This window comes from Puma concolor, chromosome B2 (genome assembly GCF_028749965.1).
Source record: "Puma concolor isolate L17-30 chromosome B2, mPumCon1.1.hap2, whole genome shotgun sequence".
NCBI lineage: Eukaryota > Metazoa > Chordata > Mammalia > Carnivora > Felidae > Puma > Puma concolor.
The window spans coordinates 125,416,919-125,438,952 of record NC_141671.1 but is presented as its reverse complement, the minus strand read 5'-3'; the positions used below and the strand labels follow the sequence as shown (position 1 = coordinate 125,438,952).

Genomic DNA, 22,034 nt, shown 5'->3' with positions numbered 1-22,034 from the left:
CATTTTTGAGCGTGTTTAGTTGCCTACAAGATTTTAGAGTAATACATTCATATTCAAAAGCCCAGTCTTAACAAATATTCCTGCGACAAATCTACATCTACAAAAGTCGGGCATTTCCCAACTGAGTCTTCAAGGATACTTAAGTATACAGATAAAACAGGGAATGGCCAGTAGGGTTAAGATCATGATGACAATTCTGAAAAGAAAGTATACGTAGTCACTAGGTTTCTCCCTTTAAACAGGACAGAAATGGATTTAATATGTCCCTTCATAGGATTCCCAAATCAGAAAGACCCAATTAAAACTGTTAGAGATGCAAAAAACTCCAATTAGTGAGATTCTGTTTCACAGAGACATGGCTTTGCAATTCTGAAACTGCTTTCTGAGCATTCTAGGGTTTGCAAATAAGTGGGATAATGGGAATTAGGAGTTACAAATTTGGAAAAGGAGAAAAAATAGAATAAATACTGTGTAGTGTAGAATTGGAACTGGGATGTATGGCTAGAGACACACATACACACACATATATATTCATACATAGATGCATATGTGCACACACACATATACACACTCATCTACATACATTCACAAACATACATATACTGATTCTTTCAACTATAACAATCTCAGTCTTAAGATTCATATAATTAACCCTGAAGAAATGGAATTTCACAATTTTTAAAATCTAAATTTAAAAGAAATTGGCTACACAACCTACTGTGTAGAAAGGTGTCATTACAGGAATAACTATCAGGACAAAAGGCTTTTAAATGGAGCAGCAAGGCTATCTTTAAATAGCAAAGAATTTATGTATGCAGCAGTTATAAAAACAGAAAAAATACAGTATTAATCCCAGTGGCAAATATTCAAATGTGTCCAGCTCATATCATTTTATTAGTACGATAAACACATTATCTTTCATAAAAGTTGAAAAGATACAAATGCTACTTAGTATTTCACAATGTAACTTATAAAAACCACCGTACCTTACAGTAAAATCATAGGAGCAAGAGGCCAGAACGGAAGCATGAAACGGTGAAAACTACAAAAACAAAACAAAACTTTCGGTGAAAACTACAAAAACAAAACAAAACTTTCTCAAGTTAGCTGTCATTATAACTTGCTGCTTCATAAGGTTATTCCCACAAGCATTACAATAAATTAAAGTTTAGTCAAGACTGTCACTTAAAATTCTGCTTTCCCAAACCTTCCATGCCTTAATTCAAGGCAAAAATCTTCTAGTCTTTTAAGTATCATCTGCAGGAAAAACATTTACTTTTATATTCTCAAAAGAAAAATCATTCTTTAAGCATTTTAGCACTTATTTAGAATAAAATATTCCCAAAGGGTGGCTATTCTGGAAAAACTAAATACATTTCATAATGCCTATCCAAAAATAACTCCTACAAATATAAGGGATTTAAGTATGTGATAGTACAAATATATAATTATATAATTTACCAATGTTACAAACACATATTATGATTGCTATTGGCACAAGTATCAAATAATCATTTAAATGTTAAATAAAAACATCTTTAAAAGAATTTTTATGTTATTCATACATCACAGCTAATGAAAAGGATAACAAGGACAAAAACTGCAAATTTAAAGAGGAATATCTTTTAGACAAATAATCAACATACTTTAACAGGCTTCCCACTATAATTATATTTCTTCAGTTTTTTTCTCTCCAGTATTTTAATGGTTATATATATAAATAAAACTACTTTCAAATATACTTTATAGTTTACAAAATACTTTCAGAATACGGAGTTTCATTCTCAAAAGCTTTGTGAAGTAAATACTGAAAGTATTTCCCAACTACCAAAACCTGTGTACCATTAAAAACAACATGGCGCTGCATCTCATATGTTGGGTTGCAGCCAATAAAAATTAAAATATTAATTTAACTAAAATTTAGAATTTTTAAAATAGGAATAACCCAATTATTTAAAAGATCAATAAAGTACTTCTTTACCCATAATGTAATAAAACAAAAAATGAAATTGGGAGATGTCACTTAATAAGATGTTTTCCGCAGTGACTTAGCAAAACCTACCAATAAAAGCTGGGAAACTAACATAAGCCACCTTATAACCAGGCAAATTTCTTGGGAGTAGCAGAAAAAAATTATCTTTATCTCATCCTCTGCTGTTTGCAGAGTGGAAAATTTTCTATACCCCAAATGTTTGTGAATATCCATACGTATTACCCTGTTAGAGAAAGGAATTAGCCACCTCTCTATAAACTTCAACAAAAATACCAAAAAGCAAATTACCTAGTTAAAAACACATGAAAAGGAATAGTAGAATGGAAATGACAGAATAAAAATACATTTGCAATTAAACTTAAGCACTGATTGGCTACATTGTCCCAATTTATTCAGTAATTATTCAAGTATTTTTAACTAATTTTAGCTTTCATTTTTTAATCATCAATTGGCTAACAAAAATATGCACAAAAAGAATCAATATTCCCAACCTCTAAACACCTTTTATATACGCTTCATTGATAATGTTTCTGTTTATGCTCTACCCATAGAAAGATGAACACTTACTTTTACTCTCCTAATAGCGTACGTGTGACCCAGAAGTTCGAATACTGGTTGCCGTATGTTCCGCAGGTCCCAGCCCCTCAAACTACAATCAACTGCCCCCGTCACCAGCAAATTCTGCAAAATGATTCACAAAAAGGTGAGCAGTGCACACGTCAGAACAAGGTGTAGTCTCAAAAGCACTGTGGCGTCTCCATTCTACCTTTAGTAGTATCAATAAGGACATAAGGGGTTAAAAATCATGCCTGACAAATGAGCCCACCTTTCTCTTCAGTGTATTCTGAGGCTTCACCAGGTGTTAAAGGGCAAGAGGCCTGCTAACTTAGGAATATGGGGGAAGGGCAAAGGGTACAAATTAGGTTATGTTTTTCTAAATCTAATTCAATCATTGTGCCCCACTCTCATGAGCCATGTCTTAACATAATATCTAATCATAACTGAGACCTTGTGTAAAAAGTGGTGATTGTTCTGTCTAGTCAGGTTTTACCAATCCTTCCATCTAGAGTCCTTGGTGAACTCACAGTTCCTGGGTGAACTGGGGCACGTGCTGGCTCCAAAGTCAGCCCCATCCCATGTCAACCAAAGCAGCAATTCATTGTCTGAATGTGCTGGGTTCCAGTGTAAGCTCATTTGAGGAAAAAATTTCAATGATTTAAAGCAAAAAAAAAAAAAAAAAAAAAAAAAAAATTAACAACTCTCAACTGTGTATCAGCACCTTTTTTTAGAATTCCCCAAAGTATAACATATAGTCCACAATTCATTTTCCTATATGGAAAACTCATTTACGATGACAGAAATTTGAACTGCAGTTATCAGCACTAAAATTTTTATTTATTTTTCTTTTAATTTTTTTTTTCAACTTTTATTTATTTTGGGGACAGAGAGAGACAGAGCATGAACAGGGGAGGGGCAGAGAGAGAGGGAGACACAGAATCGGAAACAGGCTCCAGGCTCTGAGCCATCAGCCCAGAGCCCGACGCAGGGCTCGAACTCACGGACCGCGAGATCGTGACCTGGCTGAAGTCGGACGCTTAACCGACTGCGCCACCCAGGCGCCCCTAAAATTTTTATTTAGATCAAGTATTATTATTGAACGTGTACTCCATTTACTTTTAATCTATCTTATTTCTTTTTAAAGAACTCTGCCAATACAATGCCCTCTTAACTTTCATTAATAAATTTAAAACTGAGAAAAAACAGGCGTATGTTTTCTCCATTTGTCACAGTCAACAGACCACTTTAGGACATAAACAGTATATCAATTCATGTTTAATCCACTTCTGTTCTGAATTCGTATGCTCATGTGGTTAACTGAAGCTTTGCAAAAAGGCACAAATGGACACTGTTATTGAAGCATCAAGTTTGGTCAGGCTTATATGGGAAGATGAAACAAAATTTAAAAACTGATGGACTTCCAAACTAAAAATCAAGTTAAAAACAGTTCAGCAGCCTAACCAGCAAAGCGAACAAGAAATAATAGCAGATGATACAAATTGGTGGGGTTAAGAGCAATAAAGGAAAAAAAAAAATTACATAAATTGTAAAGCAGTGTCCCAAACACGCAAGTAAGGCTGCACTGTTGAACTTTGAGAATTTCTATTTCTTATCGTGCCTGTTTTATGTGCACTTAAATCCAATTAATGCTAATGTGGGTCGCTCACAGTCATCAATTACAAATGAAGAGGGACTGCCTTTAACCTAATGGTCCATAAACACCATCAAAGTCCACACAAACAAGGATAAAATAAAATCTAAAGCATTTCAACATTAGGAAGGGCTCAGCAGCTCAGGACAGATCCAGACAGGGTACCTCATTGTATTTACACCAGTCACAACTCAAAATTTCTGCCTGATGTGCTGGAACCACAATTCTGACTCCTGTTGACTTCACATCCCAGATTCTCAGCGTCTGATCACCTGATGAAAGATAAAGACTTGATCACTTTCCATCACACCACTTGGATGCACAGTGACATTGTACTCATGATGATAAATTGAGGAAAAATACACTGTTTTACCGTTAGGATACTGCTGTCTTCTCTCTCTCTCTCTCTCTCTCTCTCTCTCTCTCTCTCTCACACACACACACACACACACACACACACACACACACACACACACACACGGTTTTTAACTATTATAATGCATAGGAACTACTAAAAGTGATGAACTACAAAAAGTAATGCGCCATGACAATGTTTTTAGATCTACTCAAAGCAGGAAATCTGAATTTCACACTGACACAAACACAGTGGCAACTAAGAGTGCACTTCTCTTTAGGATAGGAAAAGGCCCTGAAAATCCTCAGCTTCCAGTAAATAACCCTGTGGCACCCTATACCAGCACAATCTATAAAAACAAAATGCTAACAGTTTTACTGTTAAATGTGGGCAGTCTACCAAAATAGAGAAATTTTAAACTTAGCTTTTATGTTTACTACATTTTAATGGGCCAGGCGGAGGTATATTTTTCTCCTTGGAAAAAAACAAGTTGAAAGAATTTAAGGATTATATTTTGCATTTTTACAAAAATGGTTTACATTGCTTAGTTCCACAAAGTTACCCCTGATTAAATGTTTTATATACTGTTTGCCTTCAATTTTTATAAACTATTAGGAAACAACAAAATGACCAGATGAACAAAACTCAGGATCTATACATCTATATCAACGGTAAATTATAAACAATAACTGATGCAAAGAGAAAGCTGGTAAGGCCTGATGAAAGAACACAGTCTATGGTGTGATGGCAGGCAGGTCTTGTATTCCATTAGAAGTTGTGCGACCCGGAACAAGCTATATAGTATCTCAGACCGATTCTTCATTTCCAAAAAAGAAACAGAATGCCTACATGTAGGGCTGTACAAGAATTTAGTGTAATAAAGTGTCTGTAAAGCACTTAGCATGATCTCTAGCACATAGTAGATATTTTAATATATGGTATACAATAATGCTAAAATTTTAAATTGTCTTTTACTTATATATGTTTTCCTACATTCCCAATTCTAAATCATATGTCATGTATCTAAATATAGCAATTTCAGGCAATGGGTTTTTTTCTGATTTCTTTGGAAGTTGTTTAAGAAATGTAAGAATTGCATTGTTGGTGGTAATGAAAGGTGGAGATTAACAATGGGGGCTCTGGAGTTCTAGGGCTTAATTCTAATCCAGCTCAGTCATTTGCTCCCTGCTGATGTTTAAAAAAAAACAAAATTCGGGGCACCTGGGTGGCGCAGTCGGTTAAGCGTCCGACTTCAGCCAGGTCACGATCTCGCGGTCCGGGAGTTCGAGCCCCGCGTCAGGCTCTGGGCTGATGGCTCAGAGCCTGGAGCCTGTTTCCGATTCTGTGTCTCCCTCTCTCTCTGCCCCTCCCCCGTTCATGCTCTGTCTCTCTCTGTCCCAAAAATAAATAAACGTTGAAAAAAAAAATTAAAAAAAAAAACAAACCAAAATTCAATGTTTATTTATTTTTGAGAGCAACAAAGCACAAGCAGGGGAGGGACAGAGAGAGAGAGAGACACACAGTATCCGAAACAGGCTCCAGGCTCTGAGCTGTCAGCACAGAGTTGAACTCCTGAACCTCAAGGTCATGACCTGAGCAGAAGTCATCAGACACTTAACCCACTGAACCACCCAGGCGCCCCTCCCTGCTGATGTTTAATCAAATTACTTAACTTCCCTGATTCTCATTTTCCTTACCTGTGATAAAATATTTACTTTATAAAGTTTAAATGAGATAATGTTTTTAAAAATAAAATCAGAAAATAAACCCATGATTAGAAGTCATTCCCACCCCTATTTATAATAACATGAATAACAGCGAATATTTATTGAGTGTTTACTATATACCAGGTGGTGGTCTAAACATTTTATATGCCTTAACTTTTTAAAAACATAACAAGTGAGATAGAAATTTTGATAATATAAAAAGTAATTTTTGTAGTAATTTACAAATGGGGAAACTGAAGCTCATGGAAGTGAAATAATGCCCGCAAGAGAGCAAGCAATGGAACCAGGATTGGACCAAGAGCCTAGGCAGGCAGGCTCCCCAGCCTGTGTGCACCACACCCACCCTGCACTGCTTCCTAATGCTACTGGAGGGGAACTGCCATATGGCCAATATTGGCTGAATCTTGAGGAATTATTCTTTTAACTTCTATGCTTTTCCAATAAATTGGAGAAAAAACATTTAATCACACACACACAGACACACACACACACACACACACACACACACACACACATACACCATTCTACCATATTTGCCCCACGGTTATTTTAGAAATAAAAGTAGTAACACAAATAAAGGTTGAAACCTCTATTGTAGTTTCAATCCCATTCCTCATCGTCCTTGCTCAGAGGTCATCACGATCATGAATTTGGCATCCCTTCAGTCTGTGTTTTTGTAATACTTCCACTATATTTTTATGGATCCACACATATGTATCATTGCTTTGTGTGTGGGCTTTGCAGTTTTTTATTTAAAAATACCATCTTCAGGGGCGCCTGGGTGGCTCAGCTGGTTGGGTGTCCAACTCTTGATTTCAGCTCAGGTCATGACCTCATGGTCATAAGATTGAGCCCTGCATCGGGCTCTGCACTGGGTGTTGAGCCTGCTTGAGATTCTCTTTCTGTCTCTCCTCCTCCCTCTCCCTTCCCCCCCACCCCCCCCATGTGTTCATGCATGCTCTTTCTCTCAAAAAATTTTTTTCAAATAAATAAAAATAAAATACCATCTTCATACTCTTTTCAAATTTGAGTATAGTTGCCATATTAGTTTCAGGTGTACAACATAGTGATTCAATATCTCTATATGGTATGCTGTGCTCGCCACAGTATAGCTACCAACCTGTCACCACACAATGCCACTATAATACCATTGACTGTATTCCCCGTGCTGTACCTTTTATTTCCATGACTCATTCATTCCGTAACGGGAAGACTGCATGTCCCACTCCCCTTCACCCATTTTGCCCATCGCCCATCCCTCTTCCCATCTTCTTACTTTTCTTTTTTTTAAATGTTTACTTATTTTTGAGAGAGACAGAGACAGAACGCGAGTGGGTTAGGGGCAGAGAGAGAAGGAGACACAGAATCTCAAGCAGGCTCCAGGCTCTGAGCCGTCAGCACAGAGCCCGATGCGGGGCTTGAACTCACGAGCTGTGAGATCATGACCAGAGCTGAAGTCGGATGCCCAACCGACTGAACCACCCGAGCACCCCTTTCTTCTTACTTTAAAAAAGATTGAAAACCACTCTGATAAAAGAAAGGAACTTACATTTTTGGATCTAGGTAAATATGACGGGGATGGGAAGGAATGATGAGTTTGAAAGTACCAAATGGAAACTGTTCAGAATCGATATAGACTAGAGCTTCAAATATCTTCAGGAGCCCTAGTCATAGTCAATGTCTAGCCACCAGTCAGTAGAATTTTTAAATTCTAAATACCTTTGGTAAAATTATCTTTAGGCTCTCCCTAGCCTTCTGAATATAAAGCAAGGTGGCGTGGGTATCTAGTGTTTGGACTTCCTAGCAATACACTTCTTATAGGACAAGCATCCTTTTCTCACCATGTGACTCCAGAAAGACCTATGGCTCAACACACCTGACCACCCAGGGACAGGTCCAAGCAAGGCCAGTCATAGTATCTTATTCCCTGTCCTGACCACAGATGACAGGTGAAAGGTAGGTACTTGGGGAAAAATGGCAGTCCCTCTCTTAGGATTCATAGATTATTAAATTGAGGAGCTGCTGACGGCCACATGTCTCACTGTTTGGGGAAAGCCAGCTTGCAGAATGAAGTTAACAAGCAGAGAAAAGTCCAGATTAAAGACAGAAAATATGTACGGGGACTGTTCAAGCATCCCTTCCATTTCTGGGGTTGCCTTTCAATAACTTCTACAAAGACCTAAGAGAGCTCAAGTTCTAACACCTGTAGGCAAAGGAGACCCCTTACCATCATGGAGGGAGTAAATGGAATCCCCTAAAGCTTCAGTCTGGAAAAAGCCTAGCCCCAGAGAAGAACATTTGGTTGAGCACAAGGCTTCCACTAAAACATAGGAAATACCTAAATGATGTACAGAAGCTTTCAAAAATTTATATTTAATATCAGGTCTGAAACTCTAAAGTCCGCTACAGCTACAACTAAAGCACTGTTGAAAGTTGAATGTGCTGTGTTCATCCTAATAATTACATTTTATGGGTAAGTGAATGGTTTAGAGTACCAAAGCCTTACAGCGAGTGTGGACTAGGCCATCAAGAGGTAACTTATTCTAGCAACATTATAGATGAGTCTCACAAAACATAATGTTGAATGAAAGAGACCTGAAGGAGTAGTATAAGAAGAGGCGAAATGAATCTATGCTATTAGAAGGCAGGACAGTGGTCATCCTGGAATGGGGTAGGGGAGCCTCTCAAAGTGTTCTGTTTCTTGATCTGGCTGCTGGTACACAGATGGGCTCACTGTGAAAATTCTTTGTGTCATACACTTAAGATCATGCACTGCTCCATGAGTGTATTACACTCCACTAAAAGATTTAACAAAACAACAAAAAAGACTGGGCGGGTGGCTACTCCCATTTTCTCTGGGACAACATTTTGGTTCCTCACTACTATATGCAAGCAACATTCACGCACACGCAAAAAAAGCCACGGTCTAGAGTGTCCCTTCTTGCAGCTAACTAAAAGGACACAAAAAGATGGAAACCGTTCTGAAGGAGCTAAGAATTCCACTTACTTACTTCATCCTCCTTTGTTTTCCAGGTAGGAGAGACAGCTTCTGGCCAAATGGTACCATGACTCACTCAACCCTTAGCCACCAGGATATCTGTATCTATATTGTTTTGTTTTGTTTTGTTTTAATTGCATTTTCCAGACAACTGGCCTTTCATTGCCAGCCAGACGTTTCCCAGGGCCCTGTGATAGTGCCATGGACCCACCTGAATTACCAGCTTCTCTTATCAGTTGCAGACCCACCACTGGCAGCAGAACCAGTGAGTTTAAGTGCACAGTATGGAGTAGGAAATGCTGCCTATGGCTATGTCTAATTTCAAACTGCATCAGGTAATAGGAAGTTGAGTAAAGAGAATGAGCGTAAATGCTGAATCTGACACTGTGAAGAACGGAGCAGCAAAAAGTGCATATTGGGCCCAAATAATTGAATTGAATTGAAATGCCAGATGCTTATCAGATGTGACAGGACTTTTTTCTAAGAGTAGAATGAGGGTGGGTTTTTTTCTTTTATTTTTATTTGTATTTTTTTAACTACTGGACTCCTTCATTCAGGCATGACTATGACTTCTGCAATTATATGGAGTCTGTAATAGCAATAACTTAGTTTTCATGGTTCAAAAGACAGTTTACTTCATGTTAATGTTCTTTATGTAAAGACGTAAATATTCTTCCCTTCTATCTCATATCATGAACTAGACAGAATGCAATGTCTTTAGAGAACTCTGCTTTGGAAGGGAAATCTAGATCTCAATCTCTAAAAACTCTCCTCTTTGGCCTGTGTTAACTTAGCCAATGATAACAAATTTAGTTCTAGATTTGCAAATGCCATTTAACTTTGAAGGTGTCTAAATTCTTAGAATGATCTAAATGCTATATTCTTATATATTATCCTAAAATATAAACTGCTATAAGCAGTTGAGTGGCATAATTAATCATATGTGTGCCACAGGATTAGACATAAAATACATCTTGACGACCTATCATATAAGCTTCTACTATTTGCGATATTTGTAAAAACAAAGATTTTGCAACTTTGGGCTCCACCACCATGAAATTTACATTTGAGGGTTTTTTTGATGCAAAGATTATAGCATGTTTTACAACAAGCTCCTGTCTGTAAGCAAGAAGACAAAGTAAGAAAATTGATGAAGACTCAACCATCACTAACAAAACTGAGAAGAAAAAAAAAAAAAGCTAAGGCGTTCTCAAACTACAGAAACCACTTCCTCTCTGAATTCAGCACCGAAACCATTCTGTGGGTTTTTAAAAAAGAGATGAACATTAAAAGAAACATGAAATTCCCATTACACCAAATTACAGAAACACCCATTACACCCATTACAGAAACAAACCATTAATCTGGCATCTCAAACAAAGCTGTACCATAGACTAGCACAGTGCTTCCCAGATGAGGCTGATCACTAGATTCAGCTGGGGCGATTAAAAAATATGCCTCCCAGGGACGCCTGGGTGGTTCAGTCAGTTAAGCGTCCGACTTCGGCTCAGGTCATGATCTCATGGTCCGTGAGTTCGAGCCCTACATCGGGCTCTGTGCTGAGGGCTCAGAGCCTGGAGCCTGCTTCAGATTCTGTGTCTCCCTCTCTCTCTCTGACCCTTCCCCGTTCATGCTCTGTCTCTCTCTGTCTCAAAAATAAATAAACATTAAAAAAATTCTTTTAATAAAAATTAAAAAAAAATATGCCTCCCAGAGGTACTTTATTCAGTAGGACTAAGATGAAGCTCAGAATTTTGTTGTTTCTTTTTAAAGCCTCCCTGATAATTCTGATGGTTAACCAGGTTTCGGCATCACCGGCCTAGTATGTTATTACACAGCCATGCATTCTAGAGTCGACCTGGAGCAAGCTCTTCAGATAAACACCGGTAATTCTTATGGTGCATACACATTCCATGGCCATTCCAATGCTCCTCAAATATGCTCTTTTCTCGCCACCTCCTGTTCCTTTGCTTTCCAGCTCTCATCTCTGGACTCTTAGTTGTTCACAGGTAACAGCGTGAATACTATTTCCTCAGGGAAGCTTCCCTGACCAGTCAACTTTGACAAGCTCAAGAATCCTTAGCTGTGTTTCCACAGAATTCTGAGCACACATGTTGGTAATAGAAGGCAGCATGTAAAGAGCCCTTACTCTGTGCCAGGTACTGTTCTTAGCCTTTTACACACATTCACTCACTTAATGCTCCTCAAAACTCCATGATGTAGGTATTATTATCACCCTTATTTTCGAAATGAGGAATGAAGAGAGACAGGAGTTAAGCAGCATGACTAAAGTCAGGTAATAGTGGTAAAGAAGAATTTTGTCTCAGGCATCCCAGCTCTAGTCCATGTTGGTAACCACTATACTTACTGTGTTACCTCTCCAAAGAACTTCGCACTCCTTAACATTGTCCATTGCTAGTTTTTGTTTCTTAGCATCTCTCTTTTCCACTGGATTGTGGCTCTAAGAAGACAGGAGCCCTGTCTTGTTTTCTTCCTCAATGTATCTTCAGTGCCTTTCAATGTATCTTTTAGAAAACAGTGAACATTCACTTAATATCTGATGGACTCACTGTCAATGTCCCTCTCAACAATCAAAATTAACCTTAGATATGTTTTTAGACTTCTAATAATTCCATTACTCCCATATCTTTTAAAAAAAAATTTTTTTGGGGCGCCTGGGTGGCGCAGTCGGTTGAGCGTCCGACTTCAACCAGGTCACGATCTCACAGTCCGTGAGTTCGAGCCCCGCGTCGGGCTCTGGGCTGATGGCTCAGAGCCTGGAGCCTGTTTCCGATTCTGTGTCTCCCTCTCTCTCTGCCCCTCGCCCGTTCATGCTCTGTCTCTCTCTGTCCCAAAAATAAATAAACGTTGAAAAAAAAAAAAAATTTAAAAAAAAAAAAAATTTTTTTTAATGTTTATTGATTTTTGAGACAGAGAGAGACAGAGCATGAACAGGGGTGGGTCAGAGAGAGAGAGGGAGACACAGAATATGAAACAGGCTCCAGGCTCTGAGCTGTCAGTACACAGCCTGATGCGGGGCTTGAACCCACGAACTGCGAGATCATGACCTGAGCCGAAGTCGGATGCTTAACTGACTGAGCCACCCAGGCACCCCTCATTACTCCCATATCTTATATAATAGTAATAAAAGCTATTTTAGTGTTTGCCTGTGTAAGGGACTCAGCTATGTAAAAGAATACACATGCCCTATAGGAAACATATGAAAACAAGTCAAGTAAAGAAAATATGCAAAGAAATTCATCTACCTCCTAATACACTGTGCATAGGTTGGTAAACACATTGTCTCATCTCACATGAAAGAGCAAAGGCACAGTGAGAGCTTCAGAGCTTGCCCCAACTTTTACTGTACCATAAACCCTCCTCTTAAGAGAGTGGAAGAAAAACTATAAATTTTTTCAACCTTATTAAATAGGTTACTATTTGAAAATCATTATGGAGGAATATTTCAGGAAAATGGCAAATGCTTAATAAACCTTCCAATGAGTTTCTAAAACCATAAAAATGGCAGAAAAAATGCCTTTACTTTATCCAATTTTTTAAAAAAGAAACCTATTTTATAGCTCATACGTCCAGTGCTTGGTTTTCATGAAATCCCTTCTGATTTATTTTAAGTGTTGGATGTGCATACGATTTAGTGAGTATCGGCCTCCTAGAATGTATCCAGCCACTTCAACCTAATCACCGTTCACTCTTTCCATTCTTGCTGTATGTACTTTGAGTACCACTCTCTCTCTCATTTCTCATTCCCAATTGCAGGAGCTAAGCTGGGCCCAAGCCAGTCAACATATTACACTCCCCCCCCAACCCCCCCTACAACCGCCTCTCCTAGGCACAGCGATTAGTTTAGAAACATTCACATGGACCATCAGATGAGAGAAAATGAAACTTCCTAGATGTCTGAGAAGGAGACTCATGATTTTTCCTACTGGACAGAAACCAGAAATAATACAAGGTTCAGAACTGCTGCCATCTTCCTTTCACATGATGCCTGATACAACTCAACTCAAGAGAGCACGTAACAAGAGATGGCAAGAACATCCACTAAGGCCTACATCCAGCCATGTGTATAAAGCCAGATGGGATTCTGGACATTTCAACTATGTGAGCAAATAAATTAGCTTCTTACTTAAGGGGGTTTGGTTCAGAATTTCTTTGACCTTCAACCAAAGAAGTCCTGGCTGATATGAACACTGCTTACATTTATTTCTAATATAACACATGAAGGCAATGTCTTTAAGCAGATAATCTTTTTTCTATTAAACCAAATGGACTTTGTGATGACAAAACACTGTTTTATGTATTACCTATCTACGATGTGCAGATAGTTAGGTTTTGTGGTTATATTGGTAACTGTCTATACACAATTAGTCTTTTTCTTCTATTCAGTCTCATACACTGAATATTCTATATGCAACATCCAGAGTTAATATTATGTATACCATGCCATACAAAAGGCCATTGTAGAAGGAAGAGGTGTGTGTGATTCAGCCCAAATAAAAGGCTAATATCCACAATTTGACCTGACACTTAAATAAATTCAGTTATATTAGTTCAAGATTTTGTCACCATCATATTTTGTTACGGTCATAAAAAAAGCAATGATTAAAAACAAAGACAATTTTAGAACCTTAATAATAGTATACATTAACAAAATTACATACAATAGTAAGGTAAAGGAATTTTTTCAAAAATATATCAGTTGGAGGAGTTTTACTTACTAATACTTTTTCAAACATGTGAAACTATACTCATTATTAATCCCAGTTTATTATGAATGCTGCCAATTAGAGCTCCCAGTAGACATGTCTTCACTGCTTCACTAGAAAGGAAGTATGTTCCAGTTCATTTTGAAGACAGATCTATTTTACATCACTCATTTCATCCAAGGTTTGAAATGAATCCTTTGAAACTATAGGACATAAGGCCAAAGGGCATCCCTATTCGAAGAAAATAATGCTAATGTCGATCTAATTCACATCCTTAAAGAATTTTAATTGAACTCTGCATTAGGGCTTTTCACCAATAGTAATATTATAACCATTATGCTGAACTATGGTCATCTTCAGACTTGATTAACCATCAGCATGAAACTCATTAGCATTTACACTAAATTAAAAGCATAAAGATGGCTAACTCCAGATATACAGGCAGGCTAACGGGTTAGTTAATTCAAACAAGCATATCAATATTGCTATTACTTACTTAATACACACTCAACCTTATAGTTAGCTGTGCCACGGAAAAATTTTAAAAATCAAAGAAGGAATTCAGATTTGGAAAAGGAAATGTGCCAATGAGAAATATATTACTGGCCCCATCCCAAAAGACTTGGTATCTTGGAAAAGATTTAACTCAGATATGGACAAAACACTATGACTCAGACAACCTAGAAATTTTTTAAATAATAGTAATAACTTTATAAGTATGCTGTTCTTCATTCTAGAAAACAATGCTGTTAACTTTAATCATTGCACATTTTTTGACTTAACCTCAATACACAGAATTTACTATTATTTGCTATTATCGTAGGATCTAAGAAATTGCTTAATCTAATGGACATATTTGTCAATATACAATTTACCTGAAGATTTTCAGCTCCAAGTGTCTTTAACCTAACAATATTTTAGAATTCAGGGACATTTGTTAAGTTTTTAGAAGAAAAGAAAAGAAAAGAAATAAAAGAAAAGGATTTCTGTGACATTATATTTGCTATGGAAACCACTCAACATAATTCAACAACTCAGGGCACTGATATAGTTTATTAGCAAGAAATTTATCCTACTAATTGCCTATTTGGAGATGCTGGATAATTAAATGAGGAGACAATATTGGACACATTTTATATCTTCTCCTAGCTATTTTCTTCTCTCTTCCCCTAAACAACCAGACTGCACAAAAGAGCTTCCATTTATTTATTTCCCCTCAAGACTGTATACAAAGTGTGAGCAAAAATTTTCTGTGAAGGACCCAGCAGTAAATATTTTAGGCTTCAAGGGCCATTCCATTTCTGCCATAGCTACTCAACTCTGCCACAATAGCACGAGAGCAGCTATAGACATACAATCTATGTCTGGGAGCCTAAGTGGCTCAGTCGGTTGGGGGTCCCACTTCGGCTCAGGTCATGATCTCATTTTGTGGCTTCCACCCCCACATCGGGCTTTCTGCTGACAGCTCAGAGCCTGGAGCCTGCTCCAGATTCTGTGTCTCCCTCTCTCTCTCTCTCTGCCCCTCCCCTGCTCCTACTCTGTCTCTCTATCTCTCAAAAATAAATAAACATTACAAAACAAAGACATACAATCTGTAAAAGAATGGACATAGCTGTGTTCCAATAAAACTTTATTTATGAAACTTGTCAGTGGGTCCTTTTGATCTGAGGGCAGTAGTTTGTCAACCTAGGCTCTAGTCTAAGTTTTCTTCTATTTAGTCTTTCCTGGGTGCTCTGACATACCGCAATGGCTTTAGTTACCATTTATGAGCCAATGACACAATTTATTCACAAGGCTAGACTTCTCAGCTCCAAAGTCAACCCCCATCATTTCAACCCCATGTGTCCCATCAGCTCAATGTGCTCTAAAACAAACTCAAGATCTTTTCTTTCAAATGTATTTCTTACCTCAGTTATGACATTAACCACCCACTACTTTATCCTTTGCAGGAATCTAGGAGTTACTCTTTACTTATCCTTCTCTCTTCCCCTCTTCTACATCTTATACAACCATCTCTAAATACCACTCCAGTCAGCCCAATTCCTTCCAGCCCTTCTGCCACCATTATTATCCTTGCCTTCATCTCTCTATCTTCCTGCATTCACACCTGCTCATCTCCCAACTATTCTCTACACATAACCAGAATGAGTTTTTAAAAATGCAAGCCTAATCAAATCACTTGCTGAAACCTCTTCAGTACCTTTCCCATGTCCATAGGATAAAATCTAAAATCTTGAATCCAGTCTGTAAGGTGTGATCTGGGTGCCTATCTGCTGCCCAACCTCATTTTTACTACCCTTTCCTCTTAAGCGATGGTCTCCCTGGCCTTCTTTCAGTATCTCAAATGCACCAAGTTCTTACTTGTAGACATCTTATTCTCTCTGCCTGGAATGCTCTTTCTTTGCCTGCCAAGGCCTCCCACTTTTCACTGAGCCGACTCCTTATTCATCCTAAATGGAAGCCAGAAGCTTATCAGGCAAAAAATTGATAGCTTTGACTACCAAGAAATTCAAATGCATATACAGTAAAAAATATATATACAGATAAAATAGGGGTGCCTGGGTGGCTCAGGTCATGATCCCAGGGTCACGGGATCGAGCCCCATGTCAGGCTCTGCACTGAGCATAGAGCCTGCATGAGATTTTCTCTCTCTCCCTCTTCCCCTCCCCTGCTCTCTCTCTCTAAAATTATATATAAAAAAATCATCCAAATAAAATAAAATGTTTAAAAACAAACAAAAAGTTGGGAAAATACATGTAAGATACAGAAGACTAATTCCTAAATATAAAAAAAGAGCTCATGCATCAATACAGAAAAGCAACAACGTCTCTCAGTAGAAAAATGGGCCCAAAACATGAACATGCAGTTCACAAAAGAAAAACTCTGGTGGTCAACGGACATATAAAGAATATTCACTATCCCTCATAACCAAATATGCAAATCAAAACAAAAATTAGGTATCATTGTTCACTCATCAAATTGGAAAACATTTAAAAAATTAAGGTGCATTTATTTATCATTTCAAGGTCCAAATGTTAAAGTAACTATTACCTTAACATTATCAGATTCTCACTATCACCTAGACTGGGAAAGTTGTTGTTATTGTTTCAATTAATCTATAAGGTGTTGCTGCTCTAAAACAAACACTTTTGAAAGTAATTAGTGTCATATAGATTATATTTATGAATATATTCCCCCAAATGGTCTAATTTAATCATGCCTCACATTGGAATGCTCTGAGCAGACACTGGTTTCTCCTTCCTACCACTTGTTCTCTGAGTCAAGGGCGAAGTGACTCAAGGAGGCAGCCTGGCAGAGCAACCCTGTGTTGCCTATGCCAATTAATTGTTCACCTTTGTTTCATTTCTACACTTTTTACAGCTTTAATGGCACTCAATACATTACACAAATTATCTAAAAGAAAAATGAAGCAATGTATATTAAAGTGTCAGGGATTTTAGGAAGGAAAAAGTATTCAGAAAATTCTTTAGCCAAATGTTTATTGGTAGTAGATCAAATGAAAAAAAAAAAAACGTAGTGTACCTCTTTTTCTATCTTAAATTTGTTTTAATTTCATAACTTTAAGTATATAATATAAATTTATGTGTATAATTCATAAAATATAATTGGAGAATGTTCTTTTCCATCAAGTTTATTTAAAACTAGAGTCTAAGAACTTCTGAATGGTGTTCTGATTCACTCAGTTCAACTATAATACTGGACTAAGCCGACTAAGAAATCTCCACAATCAAAAACTGTTTTATAACAGCAATGTTTTCAATGGGGAAAATGAATTTGGGACAGGAGATTTTCTTTTCTTTTCTTTTCTTTTCTTCTTCTTTTTTTTTTTTTTTTTTTTGAGAGAGTGAGTGAGCGAGCAGGGGACAGAAGCAGATGGAGAGAAAGAGAGAGAGAGAATCTCAAGCAGGCTCCATGCAGAGCCCAATACAGGGCTCAATCCCACAACCTTGGTATCATGACCTGAGCTGAAATCAAGAGCAGGATGTTCAACCAACTGAGCCACCCAGGTGTCCCAGGGAAGGAGATTTTCTGACTCACAATCTCACAATAATAAAATTATTTTCCTGAGGGGCTGGATAGCTCAGTCGGTTAAGCGTCTGACTCTTGGTTTCAGCTCAGGTCATGATCTCACAGGTCATGGGCTCAAGTTCCACGCAGGGCTCTGTGCTGACAGCACAGGGTCTGTTTGGGATTCTCTCTCTGCCCCTCCCCCGCTCATGCTCACTTACTCTCTTTCTCTCTCTGAAATTAAATAAACTTTAAAAAAATAAATAAAATTATTTTCCTGTACAATTTCAACAACAAAAGTTTTATAGCTATAAGCATATAAAACCTAACACCACTAAGCAAAAGACATCTGACATTTTCCTCAAGAATACTCCCCATAAATATTTTTCATTTTTATACCATATGTTCTGAAATAAGAATAAGAATTTTTATGGAGGAATACAAGAAAGGAATACAAGAAAATATTAACAGTGGTTCTATGGAGGGGGAGGGATGAGGGCTTATTTTTTATTTGGCATGTTTCTGCATTGTTTGAATTTCCTTACTATGTAATATGGTCAGAATAGGGATTATCTAGGATACTATTTTTGTTTTTCCTTTATAAATTTATTTTTTGAAAGTTATAAAAGAAGTAAAAAATAAAGAGTCACTGTCTTACTTGGTCAATCACCACAAATATTTGTCATTAATTAGCACATACTACACCCTCTTGTAACTGTTACTCAGACTTAGCAACCTTTATTCTGATAAACAAACCAAGGATAATGCCATCTAAGCAAAGGAGCTCAGTGGCTAATAAAAAGAACTAGAATGTTTCCCAATTTTGGCAGATTTATAACCAGTTATAATATGCCTAAAACAAACCACATTTGTTCACTAGGAGTTGAAAAGTAATCCAGGCCTGGCTAATTCTTGTCTAGAGGTTGATAAAGAATGAAACAATCCTAAAGAGCACAAAGAATAGTAATGAAGGCCCTTTTCCCTGCGAATCTCAAGTACACAGTGCCACCTACTGGGGAGAGTAAGGCCACCATTCACGACAAGGCTTTTTTGGTAAATGAATTATTTACCTGAGGCTGAAGCAAAGCAACCAGGGATGTGGGGAGACCAGATGGTGCTATAAATGACACTTTCGTGGCCTCTAAAGGTGCACAGAGACTTTCCAACAGTTGGATCCCACTACAAATAAATTAACAGATCAATTTACTTAGACATAAATTCAAGTTTATGTTTATATATACAAATATATAATATACAATACAGCATATATGTATTTATTTTTTTATTATTTTTATTTATTTTATTTATTTATATTTTTTATTATTTGTTTATTTTTAAGAGATACAGAGTGCAAGTGGGGAGGGGCAGAGGGAGAGGAGACACAGAATCTGAAGCAGGCTCCAGGCTCCCAGCTGTCAGCACGGAGACCAATGCAGGGCTCGAACCCACAGACTGTGAGATCATGATCTGAGCCAAAGTCAGATGCTTAACCGATTGAGCTACCCAGGCATCCCTCTATAAATGTATTTACATATACACATGTAATATACATTCATATTTCAATTTTTTTAAGTTTATTTATTTTGAGAGAGAGAGAGAGAGAGAGAGAGAGAGAGAATGAATACAGGGGAGGGACAGAGACAGAGGAAGAGAGAGAGAATCCCAAGCAGGCTCTGCACTGTGAACTCACAAACCGTGAGATCATGACCTAAGCCTAAGTGAGACACTTAACTGACTGAGCCGTCTAGGCACCCCTCAAAGATTTTTTACAGTCTATTTTTATATAAAGCAAAATGGTATTTAAGGGGCTAAAATAATTAATGCTGAGTTAATTGTTGTTAGTTCACAGACAAAAAATTGAAAATTTTTAAATTCTAACAAAGGCTTTAATACAGATTTTTGAAAAGAAATTAGCTGAGCAATTGAAAAGATATAGAAGTATGTTCAAGAGAAGAAAAAAAATTCAACGGAAACTTTGGGGAAGAGAGTATTGGTTTTAAATACAATGATTCTGACATACCAGTTTGACAGTTTGATCCCATGAGCCAGACACCACGAGCTGTTCACCTCTGGTCTGGCTCCAGTCAACACTATAGACCTAAAAACATTTTAATGTGTCATTCAGAAAGCAAAAGAGCATCAAGTTAAATATTACATTGTATCTCTTTAGAACAGCGATAGCCAGTTAGAACAACCAATTTACTTCATTGAAACATCAAATAAAGTCCTACAAATCTCCACCATGGTGTCTGAGAAATGGAAAGGCCATTTTGTCCATTCCTCCAGACATATTCCTTATGATAAGATTCCATTCTAACAGAGTTCTACAGATTATTTCCCAACCTCCTTCACTAAAACAAATTATATATATTTTTCACCTATTGACAAATCACTGCAGCACCTTGTAGAAATGTCAAAGCAGATTAGAAAGCTAGTCATCTAAAAAAGCTTGCCAGGTCAGTGTCCATCAGATAGCATTAAAATTCAGTTAATAACGCTATCTGGCCTTTCTTAGACAAAGCTTAGAGGAACCAGGTAATCCTTTCCAATCTCTTGGTAAACAGCTATAGTTACCCAATGCTGCTATTCTAATCTAGGCCTTACTGCTTTCAGTGAACCATTTCAAATGAACCATTTGAAAACTTATGGAAATATTTTTCATTCTGTCATTTTATACAACAGACTATATACAGATCACTACTGTAAGCTAAGTTCAACAACATATATGCATAATTATTCTCCATTAAAATAGTCCTGACATACACCCGAGTATATAGCACTAAAAGTGACCAGCCAGCAGATCCTTCTGAGTCTTAAAAATTCTAGCTACCATATTTATGTAGGAAGCAGGATATGCAGTTTGCTGGGGCTTAAATATGGGTTACCAATTCTCTGCTGTCTGGCACTACGCCTAGCCATGTTGGCACCTTAGTTTCAGAAAACAAAATTGGTAATACTGATCCTGTCTTTGTTTAAAACTTTAATATTTTTCTCATCACAGATTTTTTTGCAGTATTTCTGGTTTTTTAAATTACTGCATTAAGATATTATTTGACTATTGAGTTGTTGGGGTCCTCCTTAATCATGTACCTAAAATGAGTGCTTCACCCACCCTATTCTAGTCCTGGCCCTGCCGCTGTCCATATTCATGAAAAAGAGAGAAAATCAGTTGGAACACTGAAAAAACCACAATCCAGCAACAGAAGCAGCTCATAAAGAAGGGGCAACAAAAACCAAAGAGCTGCCATGGCCATCTGTTAGTTATGGATGGAAAAAGATAGGCTTGGAAGCAGTCATTGTGAGCTAAGAGTTTGCTTTTATCCTCTAGGCCAGGGCATGGCACATTTCTTCTGTAGAGTAATATATATATAGAGAGAGTATATATAGAGGGTGTGTGTGTGTGTGTGTGTGTGTGTATACACACACACACACACACACACACACACACACACACACATTGGGCTTTATGGGCCATTTGGTCTGTCTTTCGGCCCCAGTAGAGCACAAAAGTAGCCATAGCTGATACTTGATGAGTGGGCATAGCTGTGTTCCAACAAAACTTTATTTACAAATCAGATAGCAGGCTAGGTTGGGCCCTGTCCCATGAGTAGTAGTTTGCCAACTCCTACTCTAGGCTGATGTGAACAGTCAAAAATAACCACAATAGCAAACCTTTATTTAGCACCTGTTATGTGCCACATGTTGTCATAAGCATTTTACATATTTTATCTCATTTAATTTTTTTAATGTCTATTTCTTTTTGAGAGAGAAAGAGAGAGACAGAGCGTGAGCAGGGGAGGGGCAGAGAGAGAGGGAGACAGAATCTGAAGCAGACTCCAGGCTCAGAGCTGTCAGCACAGAGCCCGACGCGGGGCTCGAACCCACGGACTGTGAGATCAAGACCTGAGCCGAAGTCGGACACCTAACTTACTGAGTCACCCAGGTGCCCCTATTTTATCTCATTTAATCTTCCCTTCTATGAAATAGATACTATAA

The 22,034-nt window shown here is 37.6% G+C and overlaps 1 protein-coding gene across 1 annotated transcript in view; it reads right to left on the bottom strand.

The window, feature by feature from the left end:
• Positions 1-22,034, bottom strand: part of PEX7 (peroxisomal biogenesis factor 7) — a 77,952-nt gene that overhangs the window by 43,085 nt on the left and 12,833 nt on the right. Inside the window, exons 4-8 of the mRNA XM_025925307.2 lie at positions 20,059-20,136; positions 19,109-19,217; positions 4,368-4,474; positions 2,561-2,674; positions 987-1,042 (exon numbers count right to left, since the gene is read on the bottom strand). Of these exons, the coding sequence (XP_025781092.1) occupies positions 987-1,042; positions 2,561-2,674; positions 4,368-4,474; positions 19,109-19,217; positions 20,059-20,136 (464 nt within the window). The remainder of the gene's footprint in view (positions 1-986; positions 1,043-2,560; positions 2,675-4,367; positions 4,475-19,108; positions 19,218-20,058; positions 20,137-22,034) is intronic.